The 24,707-nt window shown below is 32.4% G+C and overlaps 1 protein-coding gene across 1 annotated transcript in view; it reads right to left on the minus strand.

The window, feature by feature from the left end:
- LOC308643414 (zona pellucida-binding protein 1-like) overlaps positions 1 to 24,707 on the minus strand; it is a gene marked incomplete at both ends in the record, with an annotated part of 90,099 nt that overhangs the window by 55,976 nt on the left and 9,416 nt on the right. The window contains 3 exons of the mRNA XM_081283268.1: positions 979 to 1,197; positions 12,734 to 12,883; positions 18,012 to 18,137. Coding sequence (XP_081139394.1) covers positions 979 to 1,197; positions 12,734 to 12,883; positions 18,012 to 18,137 — 495 coding nt within the window. The remainder of the gene's footprint in view (positions 1 to 978; positions 1,198 to 12,733; positions 12,884 to 18,011; positions 18,138 to 24,707) is intronic.

Genomic DNA, 24,707 nt, shown 5'->3' on the forward strand with positions numbered 1-24,707 from the left:
GTCAATTAGGTTGGTTCCACAATTTATCTGTTTTGAACTGTGCTGCTATTAAATTGGTGTGGCTGTGTCCCTGTAGTATCCTGTTTTTAAGTCCTTTGGATATAAACTAGGAGTGGGATAGATGGGTCAAATGGTAGTTCCATTCCCAGTTTTCCATACTTCTTTCCATATGGCTGTACCAATTTGTAGTCCCACCAGCAACGTTTGAGAGTGCCCTTTTCCCCAAATACTTGCCAACACTTATCGCCAACACACAGTATTTTTAATAGCTGCCATAACTGGAGGGAGATGAAATTTTAGAGTAGTTTTTATTTGCATTTCTCTAATTACTAGAGATGATGAACATTTTTTTCATATATTTGTTGATTAACTTTACATCAGCTTCTGAGAAGTCTCTGTTCAGTTCTTTGGCCCATTTATTGATTGGGTTGTTTATTTTTTTGAAGTAAGATTTTTGAGTTCTTTATCTTTCCTAGAGATTAGCACTCGATGTTATGCACATGTGGTAAAAAGTTGCTCCCATTCTGTAGGATCCCTGAAAGAACATTCTTAAACAGACCATTTATAAATCTAAAATCCTTGCAACTCAAGTTTAATTCTTTGTCTTTAGGCTTCCTTTTAGATCAAGAAAAGTACAGGAAGCTAAATGGTTCTTCTGGTCTACAATGTTAACCAATCTCCTAATTAGATGTTTTCACATATTAAACCATTGTAACTAAATATCACAATATATCCTATGCTAAATTCCATCTTATAGTAAATTATCAAAGGAAGGTTTAAGTTACTGGAAAGAGCAAACTTCTCATTGAGTACATAAATTGGGACTTTATTTGGGAGTTATTAGCCCTAAAATCAAAACACAGAACAGAAAATATACTTAATTTATACAATTTATATTCCAAAAATACTTCTGGTAATTCATAAAGTATTCAAAATTTGTTATGTGATTTAATTTTTTAAGAAAGTTTTTACACTTACCTGAAAATGTAAAGAACAATTCATTTTGCAAACCAGCTCTTTGCATTTTAACACGATGGCATTCAGATTTAAGTAAGGAAATTTCACATGAAAGGTCAAGAACCAATTTGCTTAAAATCTGAAGAAGTTTCTTCTCAAAGGAAATATTATAGATACTATTGCAGGGAGCTGCATGATACCGAGCTGTGAACTGATAATAATAATGAGGTTCACGATATGCTGCAGAAAATTAAACAGAGAAAGATACAATCTTGATTATTTAAATAATTCAAATACATATTGTAACTAATCATAATTTGGGGTAAATTCATATATGTAGCTACATTCATTTTTACTTAACAAATGTTTACCTAGCAGTTATTAAATGTCAAATACCATTACAGGAAATTTAAAAATAGTGACCCATTTAAATCTCTTAACATCATTTAAAATTGACATTGTTATAATACTCTTCATGAAGAAAATGAGGTACACAGAGATTATGTCACATGACTAATGCCTATGCTATCAAAAGAAAGAAAAGCAAAGATTTTCAAGATGGTGGAACAGGAGAGTTTTTTTTTTCCTGGCTGCTCAGTGGCATGAAACCAAGAAAGCAACTCAGCAAATTCTTAGAAAGGCAGGTAAAAAAAATTTAAAAATGGACTTTACCAGGAACTAATATTGAACATTCGAAACAGAAAGGGAACTCAAGAGGTTGGCTATAATAAAATAAGGAAATGCCAGGTGCAGTGACACACGCCTATAATCCCAGCAGTTGGAGAGGCTAAGTCAGGAGGATCCTGAGTTCAAAGTCAGCCTCAGCAATAGCAAGGACTTATTAGCAAATCAGTAAGACCCTGTCTCAAAATAAAATTCAAAATAGGATTGGGGTTGTGACTCAGTGGTTGAGTGCCCTTGAGTTCTATCCCCAGTATTAAAAAAAATAAAAGAAAGCAAGTAATCCCCAGGACCATTGCTGCCACTGGTGGTGCACTCAGAGTGCTTCCCAAACAAGCAAAGTGGAAAGATAAGAGAATTAAGTAAAGGAACCCACATTTTTAGGAGACAACTGGTGTGTTTGGGTATAGAGATATCAAAGTTCAAAGACACTGCACACTAACTCAAAAAAGCATTCTGCACAATATCCTAGTGAAGAAAAGAAGCCACATCTCTCCAAGTTGCCTACAGAAAACAGGATGGAGCCATTCTGCAGATGCAGTACAGAAGCTGACAGCTACTCCCTAACTACAGGACTGGCAAACCAATACCGCATGACATAGAGAGTGGCTAAGTGACGAGGAGAAAATCAAACGTGGAAAAAATTTACACAGGAGAATACAGGTCATAGAAACCCATCCAACTTGACTCTGGTGGTTTAAAAGGCCAGCTGTGAGAGCTGCGCCTAGCAAGGAATTCAAAAGGATGGGGGTGGGAATGATTGAGTTTAGAGATTAAACCTGAGAGACCAGTAATTTTTGAATCCAAGCATGACAGAGGGAACTAAGGATTGACTCCTACACTGCACAAGTGGAACCCAGGAGAGATTTCTGGGGTGGAGTCTCCCAGTGTGAACAAGTAACTGCTGGGAACTGGAGTTGAGCTGATTTAAAACCTTTGGACCAATGGATATTCAAGGAAGAACCTGGAAACTGACCAAGTTAAACCCCACCTCCAGGAGCTCCACCAATGGGATCTTCTCTCTCACACTCCAGCAACCCCACCTTGATGGTGAAGGAATAATCACACTCCAGCCCACCCCACCTAACACTGCTGAGAAGGGAAACTGAGAATTTTCTGAATTCCAATGAAACAATTCTGAAAGTTTTCATCTTTTCCCCCCCTTTTTCCTTTTATCTCTTTATTTGTGAACTGAATGGTTCATGGAAATATATACATATTTGTTTCTTTTTTATCATTTCTAATATTTTGGAAAGAAGTTATTTTTCATGGGTCAGTATTTTGAGGACTAGGATTCTGAATAGTATACTTCAGTTTTGTTATGTACTCTTCTATTTTTATATTTATTTATTTTATTTTACATACTTTTCTCTCACACTTATCTGTTTCCCTTCTCTTTCTCTCGTCTGCTAACAGTCAATCTCTACTGTTCTCTCTTTCAGTCCCCTTTAAGTTTTAACTTCAATTTTCTCTCTTCCTACTCATAATCTACATATCCTACATTGCTTCTATTCTCTTCCTGTTCACCATTTGAAATTGTAAACCTTTTTGCAAACTTTCTGTTTTTACTGTGGGCAATAAATGATCACATCATTTCTGTTTACTGTGCCAATCAACAATGTATAGGTCATAGCAGGAACTATTTGGTTTAATGCTGTATATTGTTTACATTGGTTGTTATTATTATTATTCATTGGCTCCTAAACTGTGAAGTTTCAGGGACACTGTAAGTCCACAGGGTCAAAACTGTACTGCCTCAGATCCATACTTTTATATGGGTTGACACAGCATGAAAAAGCAAAGTAACAAATCACCCCAAACAAACCAAAATACCTCAGTAACAGAATCCATAGACAACACAGTGGAAAATATGTCAGAGAAGGAGTTTAGAATGTTCAGAGTTAAAAACTGACATGTAAGGTAAGGACAATGTAAGGAATGAAATCAGAGAGAAAATACAGAAAGTTAAAGATCACTAAAATAAAGAGATACAGATTTGGGGGGAAAATCAAGCAGAAATCCTCAAAATGAAGGAATCAATAAACCAAATAAAAAAATTCAATGAAAATTATCACCAGCAGACCATACCACTTGGAAGACAGAGTTTTAGGCAATAAAGACAAAATATAAAATCTTGAAAGTAAAGTTGGCCATGGAGAAAAGATGTTAAGAAACCATGAAAAGAATATCCAAGAAATATGGGATTATATGAAAAGACTAAATTCAAGATTTATAAAGCTAAATGAAGGCTGAAATACAAACCAAAGCAATGTTCAATCTTTTCAATGAAATATCAGAAAATTTCCATAACCTTAAGAATGAAATGGAAATCAAATACAGGAGGGTTACAGGACTCCAAATATACAAAATTCCAACAGACCCACACAAAGGCACATTACTATGAAAATGCCTAACTTTATAAAGAATAAGAATAGAACTTTAAAAGTTCCTAGAGAAAAACGATAGGTCACATTTAGAGGGAAACCAATCTGGATCTCAGCTGATTTCTCAACTCAGACCCCAAAAATTAGAATGTCTTGGAATAATATATACCAAGCTCTGAAAGAAAATGGATGGCAGCCAGACTACTATACTAGCAAAATTAAGCTTCAGAACCGATGATGAAATAAAAAACTTCCATGATAAGTAAAAGTTAAGAATTCACAACTAGAAAATGTGCACTAAAAACCATACTCAATAAAATATTTCAAAAAGAAATGAAAAGTTAAAGTGAAAACCAGCAGAGAAGGGAATTATACTGAAAGCATAGCCAAAGGAGACAATAACTCAAATTAAAAGCCAGAAATAAATAAAAATGACAGGGAATAAAATTATTTCTCAATAATACCACTGAATATAAATGGCCTAAACTCATCAATCAAACGACATAGATTGGCATATTGGATTTAAAAGCAAGACCCAACAATATTCTGTCTCCAAGAGACTAACCTCACAGGCAAAGATATCCACAAACTGAAGGTAAAAGGATGGGGAAAAAGGTATATCATTCACATGGATCTCAAGAACAAGCAAAGGTTTCTATCCACATATCAGAAAAAGAAGATTTCAAGCCAAAGTTAATCAGAAGGGACAAAGAAGGATATTCTATACTGCTTAAATGAATTTTAAATCAACAAGACATAACAATTGTAAATATTTATGCCCCAAATGATGAAACATCTACATTCATCAAACAAATCCTTTCAAGTTCAAGAATCAAATAAACCAGATACAAGAATACTTGATAAGTTTAACACACCTCTCTCATCACTACACAAAAACTAAAGAAAGGAGCTATAGAAATAAAAATATAATTAATAATGTACACATAACATATATAGATATTACATAAAATATGTATCTTATAATATATATCTTATTATCTTATATATTATCATTATGATATATATTATATATATAGAATGACTAAAGATACTCTTACTGGCAAAATATATATATATATAATTTTCTAAAATAACCGTATCTGAGGCCAAAATGCAACTTTTACAAAATACAAAAAAAAAGAAATACCTTGTATTCTATCATATCATAATGGAATGAAATTAGAAATCAACAATAAAATACAAAATGGAAACAACTCTAAAATCTGAAGACTAATACACTATTCAATGATCAATGGAGAGCAGAGAAAACAGGAATAAAATTAACAAAACACTTAGAGGGAAATGAGAATAGCGCAAAAAATGAAAATCTATTGACACTATTAAGGCAATTCTAAGAGGAATGTTCACTGCATTTAACTTGTTCATTAAAACAATAGAAAGTATCCAGATAAATAATTTAACTTTACATCTCAAAGGCATAGAACAAAGAACAAATCCACAATAAAATTAGAAGACAGATAATAAATAAAATCAGCTGAAATCAATGAAACTGTACCAACTACAACAGCAAATAACAATTAAAACTTACCAAAGAAACAAAAAGTTAGTTCTTTGAAAAAATAAATAATATTGATAAACACTTATCCATGTTAACCAAGAGTAAGAGGGATATAACAAATGATTAAAATTCTTGATGAAAAAGGAAATATAAACATGAACACTACCAAAATAAAGATGATAATCAGACAATAGTTTGATAATTTAAACTCTAATAAAATGTAAAACCTTGAGACATCAATTTATTTCTAGAAACATATGACGTATGTAAATTGAATCAGGAGAACATAGAAAATTTGAACAGATAACATTTCAACAATGAAATTTAGGACATCATCAAAAGCCTAGCAACAAAGAAAAGCCCAGGATCATACAGAGTCTCAGCCGAGTTCAACAAGCCCTTCACAGAAGAATTAACACCAACCTTCCTCAAATTATTCCATGACATAGAAAAGGTGGGAACCCTTCCAAACTCATTCTATGAAGCTATTATCACCCTGATATCTAAAACAGACAAAGACACATCAGTGAAAGAAAACTTCAGACCAATATCCCTGATGAACATAGATGAAAAACTTCTTAATAAAATACTTTGAAATTACATACAAAAACATATTTAAAAGATAGTGAACCATGCTCATGTGGGGTTCATTCCAGGGATGCAAGGTTGATTCAACATACAAATATTAATAAATGTATTAACAGACTTAAAAACAATAATCACATGATTATCTCAATAGATAGTAAAAAAGTATTTGACAAAATACAGTATCCATTCACTAGAAAAATTAGGAATAGTAGGAACATATCTCAACTTTGTAAAAGCTATATATATTATAACAAAGGGCAAGATCATTGTAAAAAGAGAAAAATGCAAATCATTCTCTCTAAAATCCAGAATAATACAAAGATGCCCTCTTTCACCACTTTTACTCAATATATTACTTGAAACTCTAGCCAAAGCAATTAGACAAAAGAAAGAAAGTGATACAAATACACAAAGAACTCAAATTATCCCTAGTTTCCAATAACATATACTCAGAAGACCAAAAACATTCCATGAGAAAACTCCTACAACTCATAAACAGATAAAAGCAAATCAGTAGGATATAAACTTAACATCATTAAATAAATTGTGTTCCTTCACAACAATGATGAACCAACTGAAAGAGAAATTAGGAAAACTATCCCATACACAATAGCCTCAAAAACAATGAAATATTTTGGAATCAATCTAACAAAAGAGGTGAAAGACTTCCACAACAAATACTAAAGAGCACTAAAGGAAGAAACTGAAGATGATGTTTGAAGATGGAAAGATCTCCCATGTTAATAAATACGCAGAATTAATATTGTCAAAATGGTCATACTATCAAAAGTTCTGTACAGATTTAATGCAATTCCTATTAAAATTTCAATGATGTTCTTCACAAAAATAGAAAAAGCAGTCATGAAATTCATTTGGAAAAATAAGAGGCCCAAATAGCCAAAGTAATCCACAGCAAAAAAAAAAAAAAAAAAAAAAAAAAAAAAAAAAAAAAAAAAAGTGAAGCAGGAGGCATCACAACACCAGACCTTAAATTATACTACAGCACTGTGATTACAAAAAAAGCATGGTATTAGCACCAAAACAAACATGAAGGCCAATGGTACAAGAAGGAAAACAGAAAACCCCACAGAAATACAGTTTTATCTCATATAAGACAAAAGTGCCATAGATACATTGGAAGAAAAAAACCTCTTCAACAAATGGTGGTGGTAAAACTGGAAATCCACAGGTAGCACAAGGAAATTGAACCCCTCTCACCCTGCACAAAATTCAACTCAAATTGGACCAGGGACCTAGGCATTAGACCAAAGACCCTGTGCCTAATAGAAGAAAAAGTAGGACCAACTCTCTCATGTTGGCTTAAGAACCAACTTCCTCAATAAGACTCCTACAATGCAAGAAGTAAAATCAGGAATCAATAAATGGAATGGATTCAAACTAAAAAGCTTCTTTAATGCAAAGGAAAAAATTAAGAACATGAAGAGAGAGCCTACAGAATGGGAGAAAATCTTTGCCAAAATCTTTCCCTTTGAATGAAGGGAAAGGAGGAAGGATGAGAATAGTTTCAATAGTTATGCACCTCAGACAGAGCATAAATCTTCAGAATATATAAACAATTCAAAAAACCTTATATAAAAAACCCAAATAAAACAATCAATAAATGGACAAAGGATCTAAACAACCACTTCACAGAATAAGAAATACAAATGGTCAACAAATATATGAAAAATGTTCAACATCTCTAGCAACTAGAGAAATGCAAATTAAAACTACATTGATTACATCTTACTCCAATAAGAATGGCAATTATCAAGAATACAAGTAACAATAAATGTCAGCAAGGATATGGGTGGAAAGGTACACTCAGACATTCTGATGGGACTGAATATTGGTTTAACCACTCTGGAAAGCAGTATGGAGATTCCTCAGAAAACATGGAATGGAACCACAATTAGACCTAGCTATTCTACTCCTCATTTTATATCCAAAGGACACAACCACATCAATGTTTATAGTAGTCCAACTCACAATAGCTACACTATGAAACCAACCTAAGTGCCCTTCAACAAATGAATGGATAAAGAAATGTGGTCTATAAACACAAAAGAATATAACTCATCCTTAAGGAAGAATGAAATTATGACATTTGCCGGCAAATAGATGGATCTTACGAATATCATGGTCAGGTAAATAAGAAAATTCCAAAAAAAAAATCAAAGGCTAAATGTTCTAATATGCAGATACTAACTCACAATGGGGGATGAGGATAGAAGTTCATTGGAGTAGACAAAGGGGAATGAAGGAGAAGGAGGAAGGATGAGAATAGGAAATACAGTAGAATGAACTTGACATAACATTTCTATGTTCATTATTGAAACTCTACATCATGTACAACCACAAGAATACTCAATGTACATATAAAAAGTCAAAATACATTCTACTATCATGTGTATCTAACAAGAACTAATAAAAACATTAAGAATATAACCTAGGGAGTCTTGCCCCAGAGTTTGTGCTCTGAACCACTATAATGTGATTCTCAAGACTTTCTTCATCTTACAGTTATACAATTGCCAACACTTTTTTTTCAAGCCCATCCCCAAGTCTCACTGAAGAGATACAAGAAATATAAAAATGACAAGTAATCCATAACAATACCAAAGATCAGAAAGTTCACCTCAAATATAGACAGCTCCAATGTTCTTCAGTCAACCAGAGGGGTGTCCCTGCCTGCTCCTGGCTTACACTGCTGAAGAAGAATTCTCCACTTACAATGAAGTGAATGCTGCCATTTTCCCACTATCTGACTTTTGTTGTTGTTATTGTTACCAGGGATTGAAATCAGGGCCTTTAACCACTGAGGCATATCCCCAGGTTTTTTTATATTTTATTGAGACAAAGGGTCTCACTGAGTTGCTCAGGGACTTGCTAAATTACTGAGGCTGGTTTTGAACTCAAGATACTCCTGCCTCAGCCTGAGCCCCTGGGATTACAGGCATGTGCACCAAGCTCCTACCTACTATTTTAAGTTACACTATCGAAACTAGGATTCTATCTACTTTCTTAGTTACTTCTGTTTTTTTATATAAACACTAGACAGCTTCTAATTGCTAAAGAAACATCTACTGGTTTCATCTATGACCAGGAATGAGAACCACACAATGGTCTTAAACAGCATATATTAATAAAGAAACAAAATTACGAGAGCAACATAAAATAAGGAAGAGAGATCCAAGATAACTAATGTCAAACAAAATGAGTTCCAGAAGGAGAGACAAAACAGTGAAGTAATGAAGGACAAACAGGAAAAATATCCTATAAACTAAAAATAAAGATGTTACCAGGAGAAAGAGGTTCATCAAAGAGTAAACAAGAACACTGAAAACAAAGAATATGCCTAGATACAAATCTTATAAATTTGCCACACACTGATTCAACTATAGCATAAAATAAATAATGCACACATTTATCATGTATATACATAAACATACATCATGATTTATAATATCAAATATATATAATGCATACAAATGTCACATGAAATAACTGAACACATGAAGTCAGAGCTGTAAACTAGAGCAAGTCTCATGATAACACATGCAGACAGAGCAAGTGCCTCTCTATCTGTAGATTTTAAGAGCAACTTTTGCTTTCCAGAAATTTGCAACATATCAAGCTATTGCCTCAGGCAAAAGTCTGAATATAAAACAACATACTGTCAAAACATTCTCACTATCTCAAAAGTACTTTCTTCTGAATGCCTAGTGGAAGTCTACATAGACACACATGATAATACAGGATTATCTCATGTATATAAGAGTTAACATAGCAGGATTAAAAAAGGAAACTAAGAAAGTAGAGGCTATTTGTAGGGTTGGCTTTTGGCTAGTAAACATTTCCCTACACAGATGGATCTCCCCCGCCACACACCATCATAAAACTGTTTCCCACTTGAGGCTCTGAACACCTGTCTGTCTTCTCAGAGGCTTGATTTTTTTTATAGTTGGTAGGCACAGAATGCCTAGGCACCTGATTAGTTCTTAATTAACACTGGCTACTGAGATTCTACTGCATCTCTGGGCAGAAACATGGCACATGTTACTGGACTTTCACTACTGAAGAAAGGAGAAGGCTCCATGCAACTCCTCAGTGAAGGAGACTGTAGGGATCTTTTACAAAGATTACTCCTATCACCTTCCTATGCCTCTTTACCCTTGATGATCCCATTGTTTATCTTTCACCTCACCTATGACACAACTATATGCTGTGTCCCTTACATCATTGTAAGGAATCAACTAAGGTGCAGAGACTCCCCCAACAGCTTGTAAACTAAAATCCTCCAATTAAAATCAGAAAGTTTAGAAAAAAAGAAACAAGTCTAGAAAAAATGAAAATGATAAAAATGACATAAAAATCAATACAATACAGAAATTTTATATTATAATTAGAAGAAACAGTATCTAAAATAGATGACAATGATTAAAATCTATAGCAGGTATCTTCAAAACTTTTTGTCTTATGTTCTCTTCACATTTTTAAAAATTACTGAGGATCACAAAAAAACTTTCATTTGGGTTATATGTATCAATATATACAGTACTAGAAATTAAAATAGAAACTTTAAAAATATATACTCATTAAAAGTGAAAATAAATCCATTAGATAACATAAAAACATTTTAGGACAATATCTTTTCAAAAACAGAGAGAAAATAGTATTGTTTTATGTTTTGCCATTTTTTAAAGGCCTGGTTTCATAAAATTCCACTATATTCTTAAATTTATTTCTGCATTCAAGTTGATATATGAACATAAAAATATTTTCTTATACAGGTATATAATTGGAAAAAAGCAATCTTTTCAGGTAACCATGAAGGTTCTTTTTTTGACATCACACACACTCACCAAGTGGGGAATTTCTTAAAAATTTGTTGGATGGTATAATCTGAAACCATATTAATGAAATATCCATCCATTAATTTCTAGTACTTTGAATGAGTATTTTCTGCCCATGCAGGGTTTTGTAACATTATGTTCAAGCAATTCAAACACTATTGGTTCACTATATACAAAGCTTCCAAATACTGACCAATTCCATTAAATGAAGTCAAAAGAAGTAAAACTCAGCTGTCTTCACATATGAGGAAGCCGTCAAGCTCATGATGGTAGGGACATGGTTTCTAAATTTCTTAAAAAGTTAACTGTTATCACTATTAACAATGAGGACAAAAATATCTGTTGTTGTTACACTAAAAATGGTTCTACATGAAAAAAGTGATGTGTATATCTTATAATTACATAGGAGTTTTTCTTAAGAGAACATCATACTATATTATTAAGATATACATAGAAAAAGTGAAGAAACATTTATTCAAGAAAATGTAAAGTCAGAACAGTAATCATATGAAGCAAGTATTTGGGCCAAGAACTATTCCCTTTCTGCCCCTCAGCACAGCAGAAGAGATGATGATTCCATGCCAACTGGTATAGAGGAGAACACAGGGCTCTCTCTGACCCTAGCTCCCAGTTGTAGGATTATCTCCATGAAAGGCAGAAGCTGGCTCCATTTCTCAAGGCTCAAGGTGAGGCACAATATCATAGTGGAAGAGTGTGGCAGAGAGAAGCAGCTCACATGATGATCAGGAAGGAGAGAGGAAAAAGACTCCACTATCCAGGTACAAAATATATACCCAAAAGCTACATCCCCACTGCCCACCTCCTCCAGCCACACACTACCCTCCTTCATTTACCAATCAGTTAATCCCCATCAGGAGATTAATCCACTGATTAGATTAAGGCTCTCGCAGCCCAATCATTTCTCCTCTAAACCATCTTGCATTGTTGCACATATAAGCTTTTGGGGAACACTTTATATCCAAAACATAACACTACTATAACACATAACCACAAATTTAATTGCTTAAATAGCACACTTATTATCTCATAGTTCTATAAAGCAGAAATCCAAACTGAGTCTTTCTAAGCTAAAATCAAGTGCATTCCTCCTTTCTTAATTCTGTGCATTAACAATCAAACTTTTAGGAAAGGAATATACAATGTGCTACCTAATACTTATTTAGTAAATGGCAGTGTACTAGTAATCATGATACTTAGAATTTAAGAGTGGTTCACAATAAATCAACATCATCATCAGAAAACATGATTTATACAGCCCCTACTTTCATTAAAAAACTTAAATGTATATACATCATGACATTCTCCTTAAAAAAAAAAAACCAAGCCCCATTAACTATTCTGTGCCCCAACCACATCAAACTACACAAAGTAAAATAAGCATGGCAGATTCATTTTAATTAAAAAAGACCAAAATAGCAATTTCCCTTTAAAACAATACTGTTAAAATATTTAAGTATTTTAAAACATTAAGGAATATTAAGCCAGGTTGGTGGTGCATGCCTATAATCCACCAGCTCAGGAGGCTGAGGCAAGAGGATCACAAATTCCAGGTAAGCCTCAGCAACTCAGTGAGGTCCTGAGTCACTTAGTGAAACCTTGTCTCAAAATTACAAATAAATAAATAAAAGGCCTGGAATGTACCTTAATGGTAGACTGACTCTAGGTTCAACTCTCAGTACCAAAAAGAAAAAATAAATAAATGATATACAATTAAATTCATTTCTTACCATATACAAGATATTTTAGTTGAAGATTTTTAACAATTTCTTCCACAGTAGGTTTATACTCAAGAAAACATGTGTAAACTCCACTCATAGCCTCCTCGAAGTTCTGGAATATAAGGCTTCCTGTGGATGTTACTTGTGCAGTGCTGTTTTCTAATAAAGCAATAAGATATAGTTGCTTAAATTACATGAGACAGGAAAAATACAAAACAGTTATTAAGCAGAGTCAAACCACCAAAATGTATCTACACAGTCATTAAAAGGAGTTGGGAGCAGAGCTAAACATTGCTTCAGGTACTTGTTTACAGTGGGTGCCAGGCCTACCTTCTTAGTTTCAGATTTTCACTAATCAAAGTTCATCAACTGTGTGATTAAGACACTAACAATGTAATGAACATAATGAGTTCATAATTCACCCCTTACATTGAGCAGAGCACTATCAGAAATATAGTATATATAGATACACATATACATTAAATGTATATACATATACATGAGTTATATATATTATATACAGAATAAATACATAGTTATTTTATATAATATATATCTATATATACTATAAAATACTACATATTTTAAATGATGAATTATTTCTGACTTCAATAAGCTTACAAACTGTGTATGAAATCGATAAACAATAGAAGAAAAGCTAACAAAATATTATCATTAATAAATATTTCTGTCACTACACAGAGTGTAAAGAAAAAATTGGGTTATAACCTTGAGGGATGAAAAAGAAACATATAGAATATTAGATCATCTGACTTGCCCAAGGTCACAGAACAACAGAGGTGCAGTATTGGGAGTTAGAATAGGATATAAACTCCCATTTTGTTTCAACATATCTTATGAAGTATCACATAAGAAAAAAGCTATTATTGTAAAATGGAAAATAAATAAATGTGACTTTGAGGTATTAAGCCCTGGCTTTGAAGTCTACTTGTTAATATTGTTAACTACTTAATCTTGTTAACTACTTAATCTTTCTGAAGTACAACTCTTTCATTTGTACAATGAAGAATCATGATATTTGACAGTCTACATAGAATTGTTATATGTAACAATTATAATAAATATGAAGGTATCTGCAAAGTCTATACATTATCATTCAAGTAATATTTTATTCTGAAAGTTTATAACTACACTTTTGTATCAGAAACATTCTAGGTATTAAAATTTACCTAATAATTTAATATTCCATTTATTAGAATTATCTCAGGAAATGGATGTCTACCTTTTCCTATTTTAAGTAAATGATTAAATACTTGTAAATTTTAAGTTAAAAATTCTTCAAATTAAGACAAAGATGAGTATTATTAATGCTGAAATTTTCATTATTAATTAATTTTATAAATACTGATTGATTTTTTAGTACATGCGAAGCCTTGCTTCAGATATTGAAGGAGAAATGATGGATATACCCACCCTCAAGCAATTTACATAGAGCAATATGCCTTGAGAACTCCCATTTCTATATTCTGGATGAAGCTGAAAAACGTGATATAAATTTAGAATACATTTCTGTTGTAATGCTTTTTTTCATGAATATCTTTTAATAAAAAATTACATATTAATGTTAACATGTTAACTCTTCTAAAATAGATTACAGAGCTTGCAAGTGTTTGATATCTATTTCAACAGACCAATCACCTCACATTAATACAACAGAAAGTGCCTGTAAATTTTAAAGAAATCATCAATGAGGTCATATATTTCTTGGCAATAATTTGAAATGAAAGTTTGCCACACAAAAAGTATCAACAAATGTATCAAAATATTGATTTAAATATCTACTACAAATGTTAAATATTATGAGTTACAGAAAACTAAGTAGCATTAAAACTATAATAAAAATGCCATCTGACTATTAAAAAAATTAAAAATTGCTCTTTCAAAAGATATCCAGAGAATGTCATATTCTATAGAAGGACTCATTCTATAATATTGCTTGTTAGTGATCATTTCATAGACCCTTAAGTGACTAAGTCTAAATAGAAATTCATGAACCCAAGTGCTATGTACTTGACTTTGATAAGACAGTTTAAGAGCATATGCAGCAACAGATATTCAATATTAATGTTTCATTAGTTAGTAATTCTTCCTTTCTAGCTTATATAAAAATTCAGAGTTGAACTAGATCTCTAGAAGTACATGTCTTAAAGCTCTAAAATTAACAAAATTTAAGCTAACTTAATTATAGCTAATTATTTTTGAAATAGGTTTATACTTCTGATTTCAGCTCAGAAAAGGAAAATGAATGTAACAGTACAAACCCATCGTTACAATAAGGAAAGACCAAGGAAAAGCTGCCAATTAACAGTTTTTCTTGATTTATAAAGAAATTGAGGTGGTAGGGCATATCTGAGGATAGATAGGGCTTAAAAGCAGAACAAAGATCTGAGCATTTTTTTTCAGCTGCTACATAAATTGTGGTTATGGTTTAGATCCAAAATGACCCCACAAAGCTCATGCGTTGAGGAGTTGGTCCCCAATGCAGCAGGGTTCAGAAATGGGGTCTTGGGAAGATGACTGGATCATTATAACTTTGACCTCAATGAATTAATTCATTTTTGATTCACAGCTTAATGGATTTGGGGGTGAAAGGGCTAACTTTGGTTATTAAAGTGACACTCAGCTTCATAGCTGCCATGAGATGTACAGCTTTGTTTCACCCATGCCCTGGCAATGATGCCCTGCCTCACCAAAGGCCTACAAACAGGCCAACTGATTATGAATTGAAACCTCCAACACTGAGTCAAAATAAGTCCTTCCTCCTTTTAAGTGTCTGTGTCAGGCATTTTGTCATAGCCACAGAAATTTGACTAACATGGTAAGAAGATTCAGCCAAAATTTTTTGATGAGTTGTTAAAAGCCAAGTGAAGACCAATGTAAAAAAATGAACCCTCAAGGGATCACACACTAGAAAATTGTGCAATGTTATAAGTTTTTCATTCACAAACTCCTCTCGTGCAAACAGAAAGATCAAAGGAAACAAGCTTTCTATACAAGAGCTGTCTAGAAGAATGTAGGTTTTGCCAAAACTCTACCCACACACACTTTTCCCCACACCTCCTAATGGAATAAAGCTTTTAAATACAGAGAGAAACAAAACTGTTACCTACAGTGCTAGAGAAACTTGTTGCAGCTCAAGAAACAGGAAGTAGGAAAAAATGTTTCAGCCTTGGCAAAAAGTCAGGAAGAAGTGCTAGGTCAGAATTACAGCTGGAGGAGGACCCAGAGCAATCATGAAGGCTAAATTCCCAAGAAACTGAGATCTTTTGCTTGTCAAAGATTAAAACTGAATCAATTCAGAGAATGTCCCTCTTTCTGAATTATCAATCACTAATAAACAATTAATTTTTTTAAAAAAAGAAAGCAGTGGAATAATGCTGGCAGGGCTGCAAGAAGGACTTTCTGGGCATCTGTCCAAAATAAGAAATCCAAGGAAAGATTACACACTAGAAAAAAATTCTAATGAATCCAACTATACCTTAAACATTTTAAGGGTATTTGAAGATTTCAATGCACTGAATATAGTCACAGCAACAATCAATATCAAAGTCCGAAAACTTTTTACTAAGTTAACACATCCCTAACATTAAAGGATGATTATCTCAAAGCAGAAAAATATCTACTTTCCTAGTCAAAATGTCCAAGTTCAATAAAAATTGTCATATGAAAAGTCAAAAAATTGGCACATTCACAAGATAACAAGCAATGCTAAGGACAAGACTCTTTCATGGCATAGGTATAAAAATTATTGATGATTAATTTAAAATAATTAATGTGACAAAAGATATACTGGAAAAAAGAGACACTATGTAATATCAGATAAGTAATTTTAGAAGAGAAATTCAAAGTACAGAAATGATTAATTGAAATAATAAAACTATACACTTATTCAAAGTGTTTATTGAAACACAAGGAGAAGAAAAAAAGAAAATATGAAATCTACAGTACTATATTAGAAAGGGTTGTGTAAGTGTGATGGAACATCAGGGAATTATAGAAGATGTGGTGGCACAGAATGAGGCCAAAGGTATTTGAAGACACAACAGTTGAGAATTTTCAAAAACTAATGATGTCAAACTACAGATCCAAAAAGCTTAGAAAACACAGGCATAAAAATATAACAACCAAACAAAAATATACACAAAAGAATCAAATCACTGGGCATGGTGGTGCATGCCTATAATACCAGTAACTCAGGAAGCTGAGAAAGGAGGATTTCAAGTTTGAGGCCAGCCACAACAACTCAGTAATGCCATAAGCCACATAACAAGATACTGTCTCAAAATAAAACAATATGATATATCAAAGTGCATAAATGCATTCTACTGTCATGTATAACTAAAAACAAATAAATTCTTTTTTTTAAAAAAGGCATGAGTGAAATCTCAGAAGGAGAAGAGAAAAATAATGGCAGAAGCAATAGTGTAAGAGATGACAATTTAGAAACGGCCAAAATAAAGAATTCTGTGTTTTTTGTTGTTGTCGTTGTTTTTTGTTGTTGTTGTTTGTATTTTGACATTGAATTACTAAATAAAGGCTTAAAGTTTGAAAAAAATCCAAAAAGAAAAAAATAAAAATAAAAATAAAATAATAAAAAGAGCTGGGATGTAGCTCAGTGATGATTGGGTTTAATCACCAATACCACAAAGAAAAAAAATAGAATCAAATTGCCAAAAATGAAAAGCCAATGGTATTAGAAAAAATATGATACATCAATCACAGAAAGACAAAGAAACACAGCAGATTTCTCATTAGAAATTATGCTAGTAAAAATAAGTGTCATCTTTAGAATGTTGAAAAAAAAAAAGACTGCAAATCCAGAATTCTACCACCAGCAAAAGAAAGACATGCAGATTAGACACAAAGGACATAATATGGGTAAAACAAATCAATAGTTTGAAAACAGAAAAATAATAAGAGAAAGTCAATGAAACCCAAAGCCAATCCTTCAAAAAGATGATACATTTTTGAACATGTAGCCAGAAAGAACAAAAACAAAGAGGACAGAATCAACAATCAATCAGGAGGGAATAGGGCCACACTGCCATAGAACCTGAATATATTAAAAAGATAGGAATATATTACAACTACTTTTTTACTACAATTTTGTACACTAAAATTTAGTTGAAATAAAATCCTACCTGAAACTACAAGAAAAATAATTGAAGAAATAGATAAATAGGTGAGATATATAAGTATTGTTTTTTATCTCTGAGTACATTTCAGATTCATCTTTTTAATTATGATAGTTGAAATAAAATCCTACCTGAAACAATTTTTCCTTTCGGCCCATGCCATTGGAATGATGGATCTATCAGTTCGGAATTTCGCAGTCGTTGGGTTACACATAGCACATGTGGACCCTTTTGATGGAGCATGACATATACTTTCACTGAAAATAAAATATTAAAATGTTCCAATAATATTTTATGTTCTTTCTTTCTGTATGTGCCTTATATTTTTATAGACCAGGTAACAATCTTTTGCAATATTTCTTTGGATTATTTTTTTCTATTACTTGATGATATGAGCTAAATTTCACTGCAACTATGTAACTAACATTAAAACAACACAATGTATCTTGTGTATATGTGTGAGCATCTATGTGTTAGTGAATATGTTTGTGTGAGCATGCAAGCTTATGTCCTCAACATGAACATAATGCACTGGTACTTTTTATTCAGAGCTCACATATACTGACTATATCCCTCAGAGTATAACTTAAATTACACAAAATTAATATGATTCTTTATCTAGACTTGATGTGTATTATAAGGACATTAAACATGAGCAGAGGTTATAAATAGTTTAAATTGGAGGAATAATACATTATTCACAACGATATAACACAAACCACTGGATAAAATAATCCACAGACACTATCTCTAACCCATAAAAGTAAACAAAAACATGCTTTAAGTTTAAATATTAAGCACTATGTCCAATCCTGCTTTAAAATTTAAAGAATTATGATGAGTGAAAATAATACTCTTCAGAAGATAAAAAAGGAACACTGTAAAGATTCAATTGTTTTGCATTCACTCATAAGTAAGCTTTTAGAAAATGCTAACTCTTCACTGATTCACCATATGCAAAGATTTTTGTGATTCATTAAAATAAAAATTTTTAGCCAGGCACTGTAGTGCATGCTTATTATACCAGCAGCTCTGGAAGCTGAGGCAGGAGGATTGTGAGTTCAAAGCCATCCTCAGCCATTTAGCGAGGCTTTAAGCAACTCAGCAAGACTCTGTCTCTAAATAAAATTTAAAATAAATAAATAAATTAATATTGTTTCTGAAAATGAAAATTTTTCTTAACTTTAAAGAGACTGCCTTTAAAGTTTTGCCATAAAACATGATGTTTCTTTAGGGAGAGGGAGCATGGGAGGAATAGATGAACTCTACATAGGGGAGAAGGGTTGGAAGGGAAGGGAGAGGGCATAGGGTAATTAATGATGGTAGAATGTGATGATCATTATTATCCAAAGTACAGATATGAAGACACGAATTGGTATGAATATACCATGTTTACAACCAGAGATATGAAAAATTGTGCTCTATATGTGTAATAAAAATTGTAATGCATTCTGCTGTCGTATACAAATAAAAAATAAAAATTAAAAAATGATGTTTCTTGAAAGTACTTTCACATATGCATATCCCTTTACAGGTTCTGAAAACTCCTAAGTGATTTGTTTTTATCATAAATTGGTATTGAATTTTAAACTTTTTCTATATGTTTGAGGTCATCATATAGCTTATTCCTTCTTGGACGAATTTAAATGAATCCTTGATATTAAAAGTTTACTTTCCTGAAATAAATGAAATTGGTCATGCTATTTTACTTAATTATTGTTAGATATAACTTACAAACATTTTCTTAGGCTCCTTGCAACTACGTTCAAAAATGGAAATGTGTGTAATTTCTTTATACTACTCTTGGTTCTTTTATCATTTTAAGCATTTATTATGATATATTTCATATTCATTTTCAATATTTATTATAATTAAGATGAATATCAGATCTAAGATTATAATGGCCACATGAAATGAACTGGGAAGACTCCTATCTGTAAATTTTTTCTGAAGTAATATGTAATTTATTTTCCTGGTACATTTATTTTTAAAGAGAATAGGAAAAATTTTTTTGCATTAACAAGGCTGAATTTACTTGGTTATAAGTCTACTAAGTAATTTACTGGAAGCTATTTTAGAAATTTATATTTAAACTAGTTATTAAAGTTATTACAATAATATTTTTTCAGATTGTAATGATTTTTTTTAATTTCACTATCTTCATTTGCAACACTTTTTTGCCTTTATTTTCTCATAAAAATTTATCAAAAATGTATCTATTAACATTTCCAAAAAAAGCTTTTGATTCCATTAAACTGTACTACTTTATTGTGGTCTCATGAATTTCTGTTCTTCTTTTTCTGTCCTATATTTCTCAGCTGAAACTTTTTTTTTCTCTTTTCTAACTTCTTGAATAAGCACTTACCCCATAAATTTTCCCTCCTCAACATCACATACTGGCTTCTCTCTTCTCCAATACCTAATTTTTCAAACCAGAATTTATTTGTATTTGGTATGAAGCATAAATCTAAGTTCCAATTCATTCATATATATATATATATATATATATATATATATATATATATATGCACATACATATATATAAATTTTTGCCACTCTTTTTCAATGTATCTCACCACACCTCCTTTCACATTCTCTTCCTTAACCAGGACAAAGCAGTACTGATTATCACTCCTTTGTGATTTTATTCATGAAAGTACCTAATGTCTCATCTTTCGAAAATCAACACAAATATGCACAATTTTACTTTGGCTCTTTGATAGTATCCATGCCATTATTGTAATGGCACTAATTTCCACTAAATCTCTTGTACACATTTCAATCACAACAACAACAGGTGAATCCAAAAGAAGTTCCCAATGCAATGTCAACATACAAAAATAAATAATATTGCTGAAAATCAACAATAATACTTTAAACCATGTTACTAGAAGGGAGATAACAGAGAATGATACACTGAAATTATTCTGTAATCAGATAAGACCTTTGCAAGGAAGATTTTTAGACTCTAAAAAAAGACAAAGTTACTCACAAAGAAATCATGGGAGAATACACATAATTTTTAATTGCCAAGTTATGGATATGTATATAAACATACATATATTTATTTAATTATATAATCAGTTTCCAGAAATTCAATTCTTGAATACTGACTCTAAGATGTATTTTGGAGTTGAGGTTGTAACTTAGTGATCAGAGCACTGGCTGAGCATGTTCAAGAATCTGGGTTCAATCCACACCATACATGCACAAGTGTATGCACAAAAACACACACAAACACAGTATTTGGAAAATTAAAGCTTTATGAATGTCTAAAACTTCTATAAAAGGGAAGAGGAGACACTAACAATAAAAATTATTAAGAAATATTATGAAGTTACACTAAATAAAATCATAGTACGGTTTAAGAACAAACACTAGTATTTCTAAGGGAAAAAAGAGAAGTATAAAAAACTGATATCTGATAGAAGTATCTCATCACTGGAAATAGTACAGGTTAATAAATGATGGCAAAAATTCATACACACACACACACACACACACACACACATATATATATATATATATATATATATATATATATATATATAAAGTTGAATTTAGATTTATACCGCATACCAAATACAAATAAACTCTGGATTGACTAAAAACCTGAACACAAATTATTATTTAAGTAGATTGTTAAAATAATACCTATAAAGGTATTATAATACTTTGCATTATAGAGAAACTATTTTCTTTTTTTAGCAAGCAAATTAAAATATTTAATTGTGCAATGCTTTAATAACATGTCAGATTTACTCAATGACCAAATTACAATCCATATTTCAACTATGAAAATGCATATTGTATGCCCCAAAGATCTTTCTTTGGCATTGGACCATCATCTGTGCTTTTGCTTTTAAGGCATCATTGGTAATGAGCCTGCACTTACCCCTACCTATTCTGCCAATAACCATTGAGAATTATTATCATGTAAATTGCAGAAGTTTGTTACTAAGACAATGAATTATAGAATACAATTTTAGAATTGTATTCTATAAAGACTGTAGAATATAATCTTTCTTCTTTTAGTTGTAGATAAACACATACTTTTAATTTATTTTATTTTTTAAAATTTTTATTTATTTTTTACATGAGCATTATTATTATTGTTGTTGTTGTTGTTTGCATTATAATTCTTAATACACCTTTATACCACAATTTATCATATCTGTGTATATAAGATATGTTGACACCAAATTCACATCTTCTTACAGTATTTTGTATAATGATGAGGGTCTCCTTCCACCATCCATGCAATTCCCCTTCTCCCTCCCTTTCCCTCCCACCCCTCTTCCCTATCTAGAGGTAATCTTCCTCCCATGCTCTGCCTCCCTACCCCATTTTGAGTCACCCCCCTTATATTAGAAAAGACATTAGGCATTTGTTTTTTTGGGATTGGCTAACTTCACTTAGCATAATCTGCTCTAATGCCATCCATTTCCCTGCAAATGCCATGATCTTATTGTTTTTTAGTGCTGAGTAATATTCCATTGTGTATAAATGCCACATTTTTTATCCATTAATCCATTGAAGGACATCTAGGTTGGCTCCACAGTTTAGCTATTGTGAATTGTGCTGCTATAAACATTGATGTGGCTGTGTCCCTGTAGTATGCTGTTTTTAGGTCCTCTGGGTATAGTCCAAGAAGAGGAATAGCTGGGTCAAATGGTGGTTCCATTCCCAGCTTTCCAAGGAATCTCCATACTGCTTTCCAAATTGGCTACACCAATTTGCAGTCCCACCAGCAGTTTATGAGTGTACCTCTTCCCCTGCATCCTCGCCAGCACTTGTTGTTTGTCTTCATAATGGCTGCCATTCTTACTAGAGTGAGATGGTATCTTTTAATTTGCATTTCTCTGATTGCTAGAGATGATGAGCATTTTTTCATATATTTGTTGATTGATTGTATATCCTCTTCTGAGAAGTGTCTGTTCAGGTCCTTGGCCCATTTATTGATTGGATTATTTGTTTTTTTTGTGCTTATCTTGTTGAGCCCTTTATATACCCTAGAGATTAGAGCTCAATCTGATGTTTGAGGGATAAAAATTTGTTCCCAGGATGTAGGCTACCTATTCACCTCAAATATTATTTCTTTTGCTGAGAAAAAACTTTTTAGTTTGAATCCATCGCATTTGTTGATTCTTGGTTTTAATTCTTATGCTATAGGCATCTTATTAAGGAAGTTGGGGCCTAGTCCCACGTGATGGAGTATAGGGCCTACTTTTTCTTCTATTAGATGCAGAGTCTCTGGTTTAATTCCTAGATCCTTGATCCATTTTGAGTTAACTTTTGTGCATGGTGAGAGATAGGGATTCAATTTCATTTTGTTGCATATGGATTTCCAGTTTTCCCAGCACCATTTGTTGAAGATGCTATCCTTTCTCCATTGCATACTTTTGGCACCTTTGTCTAACATAAGGGTTAGTCTATGTGTCCTCTATTCTGCACCATTGATCTATCAGCCTGTTTTGGTGCCAGTACCATGCTGTTTTTGTTACTATTGCACTATAGTATAGTTTAAGGTCTGGTATAGTGATATCACCTGTTTCACTCTTCCTGCTTAGAATTGCTTTAGCTATTCTGGGTCTCTTATTTTTCCAGATGAATTGCATAATTGTTTTTTCTATTTCTATGAGGAATGCCATTGGGATTTTGATCAGAATTGCATTGAACCTGTATAGTGCTTTTGGTAATATGGTCATTTTAATAATATTAATTCTGCCTATCCATGAGCAAGGTATATCTTTCCATCTTCTAAGGTCTTCTTCTATTTCTCTCTTTAGGGTTATATAGTTTTCATTGTATAGATCTTTCACCTCTTTTGTTAAGTTGATTCCCAAGTTGTTTTCGGGTTTTTTTTTTTTTTGAGGATATTGTGAATGGGGTAGTTTTCCACATTTCCTTTTCAGAGGATTTGTCACTAATATACAGGAATGCCTTTGATTTATGGATATTGATTTTGTATCCTACCACTTTGCTAAATTCATTTACTAGTTCTAGAAGTTTCTTGGTAGAGTTTTTTCAGTCTTCTAGGTACAGAATCATATCATCATCAAATAATGCCAATTTGAGTTCTTCTTTTTTTATGTGTATCCCTTTAATTTCTTTCATCTGTCTAATTTCTCTGGCCAGTGTTTCAACTATGTTAAACAGAAGTGGTGAGGGAGGGCATCCCTGTCTTGTTCCAGATTTTAGAGGGAATGCCTTCAGTTTTTCTCTGTTTAGAATGATGTTGACCTGAGGCTTAGCGTAGATAGCTTTTACATGTTGAGGTAAGTTCCTGTTATCCCTAGTTTTTCTAGTGCTTTGAACATAAAGGGGTGCTGTATTTTGTCAAATGCTTTTTCTGTTTCTATCAAGATGATCATATAGTTCTTATCTTTATTCTATTGATGTGATGTATTACATTTATTGATTTCTGTATGTTGAACCAACCTTGCATCTCGGGGATGAATCCCACTTGATCATGGTGCACGATCTTTTTTTATGTTTTTGTATCCAATTTGCCAGAATTTTATTGAGGATTTTTGCATCTATATTCATTAGAGATATTGGTCTGAAGTTTTCTTTCTTTGAGGTGTCTTTGTCTGGTTTTGGAATCAGGGTGATATTGGCCTCATAGAATGAATTTGAAAGTACTCCCTCTTTTTCTGTTTCCTGAAATAGATTGAAGAGTATTGGTAATAGTTCTTCTTTAAAGGTCTTGTAAAACTTGGCTGAATCTGTCCGATACCTGGGCTTTTCTTGGTTGGTAATCTTTTGATGGCTTCTTCTATTTCCTCACTTGATATTGATCTGTTTAAGTTGTGTATATCTTCCTG

This window comes from Spermophilus citellus (genome assembly GCF_964194105.1).
Source record: "Spermophilus citellus genome assembly, chromosome: 3".
NCBI classification, from domain to species: domain Eukaryota; kingdom Metazoa; phylum Chordata; class Mammalia; order Rodentia; family Sciuridae; genus Spermophilus; species Spermophilus citellus.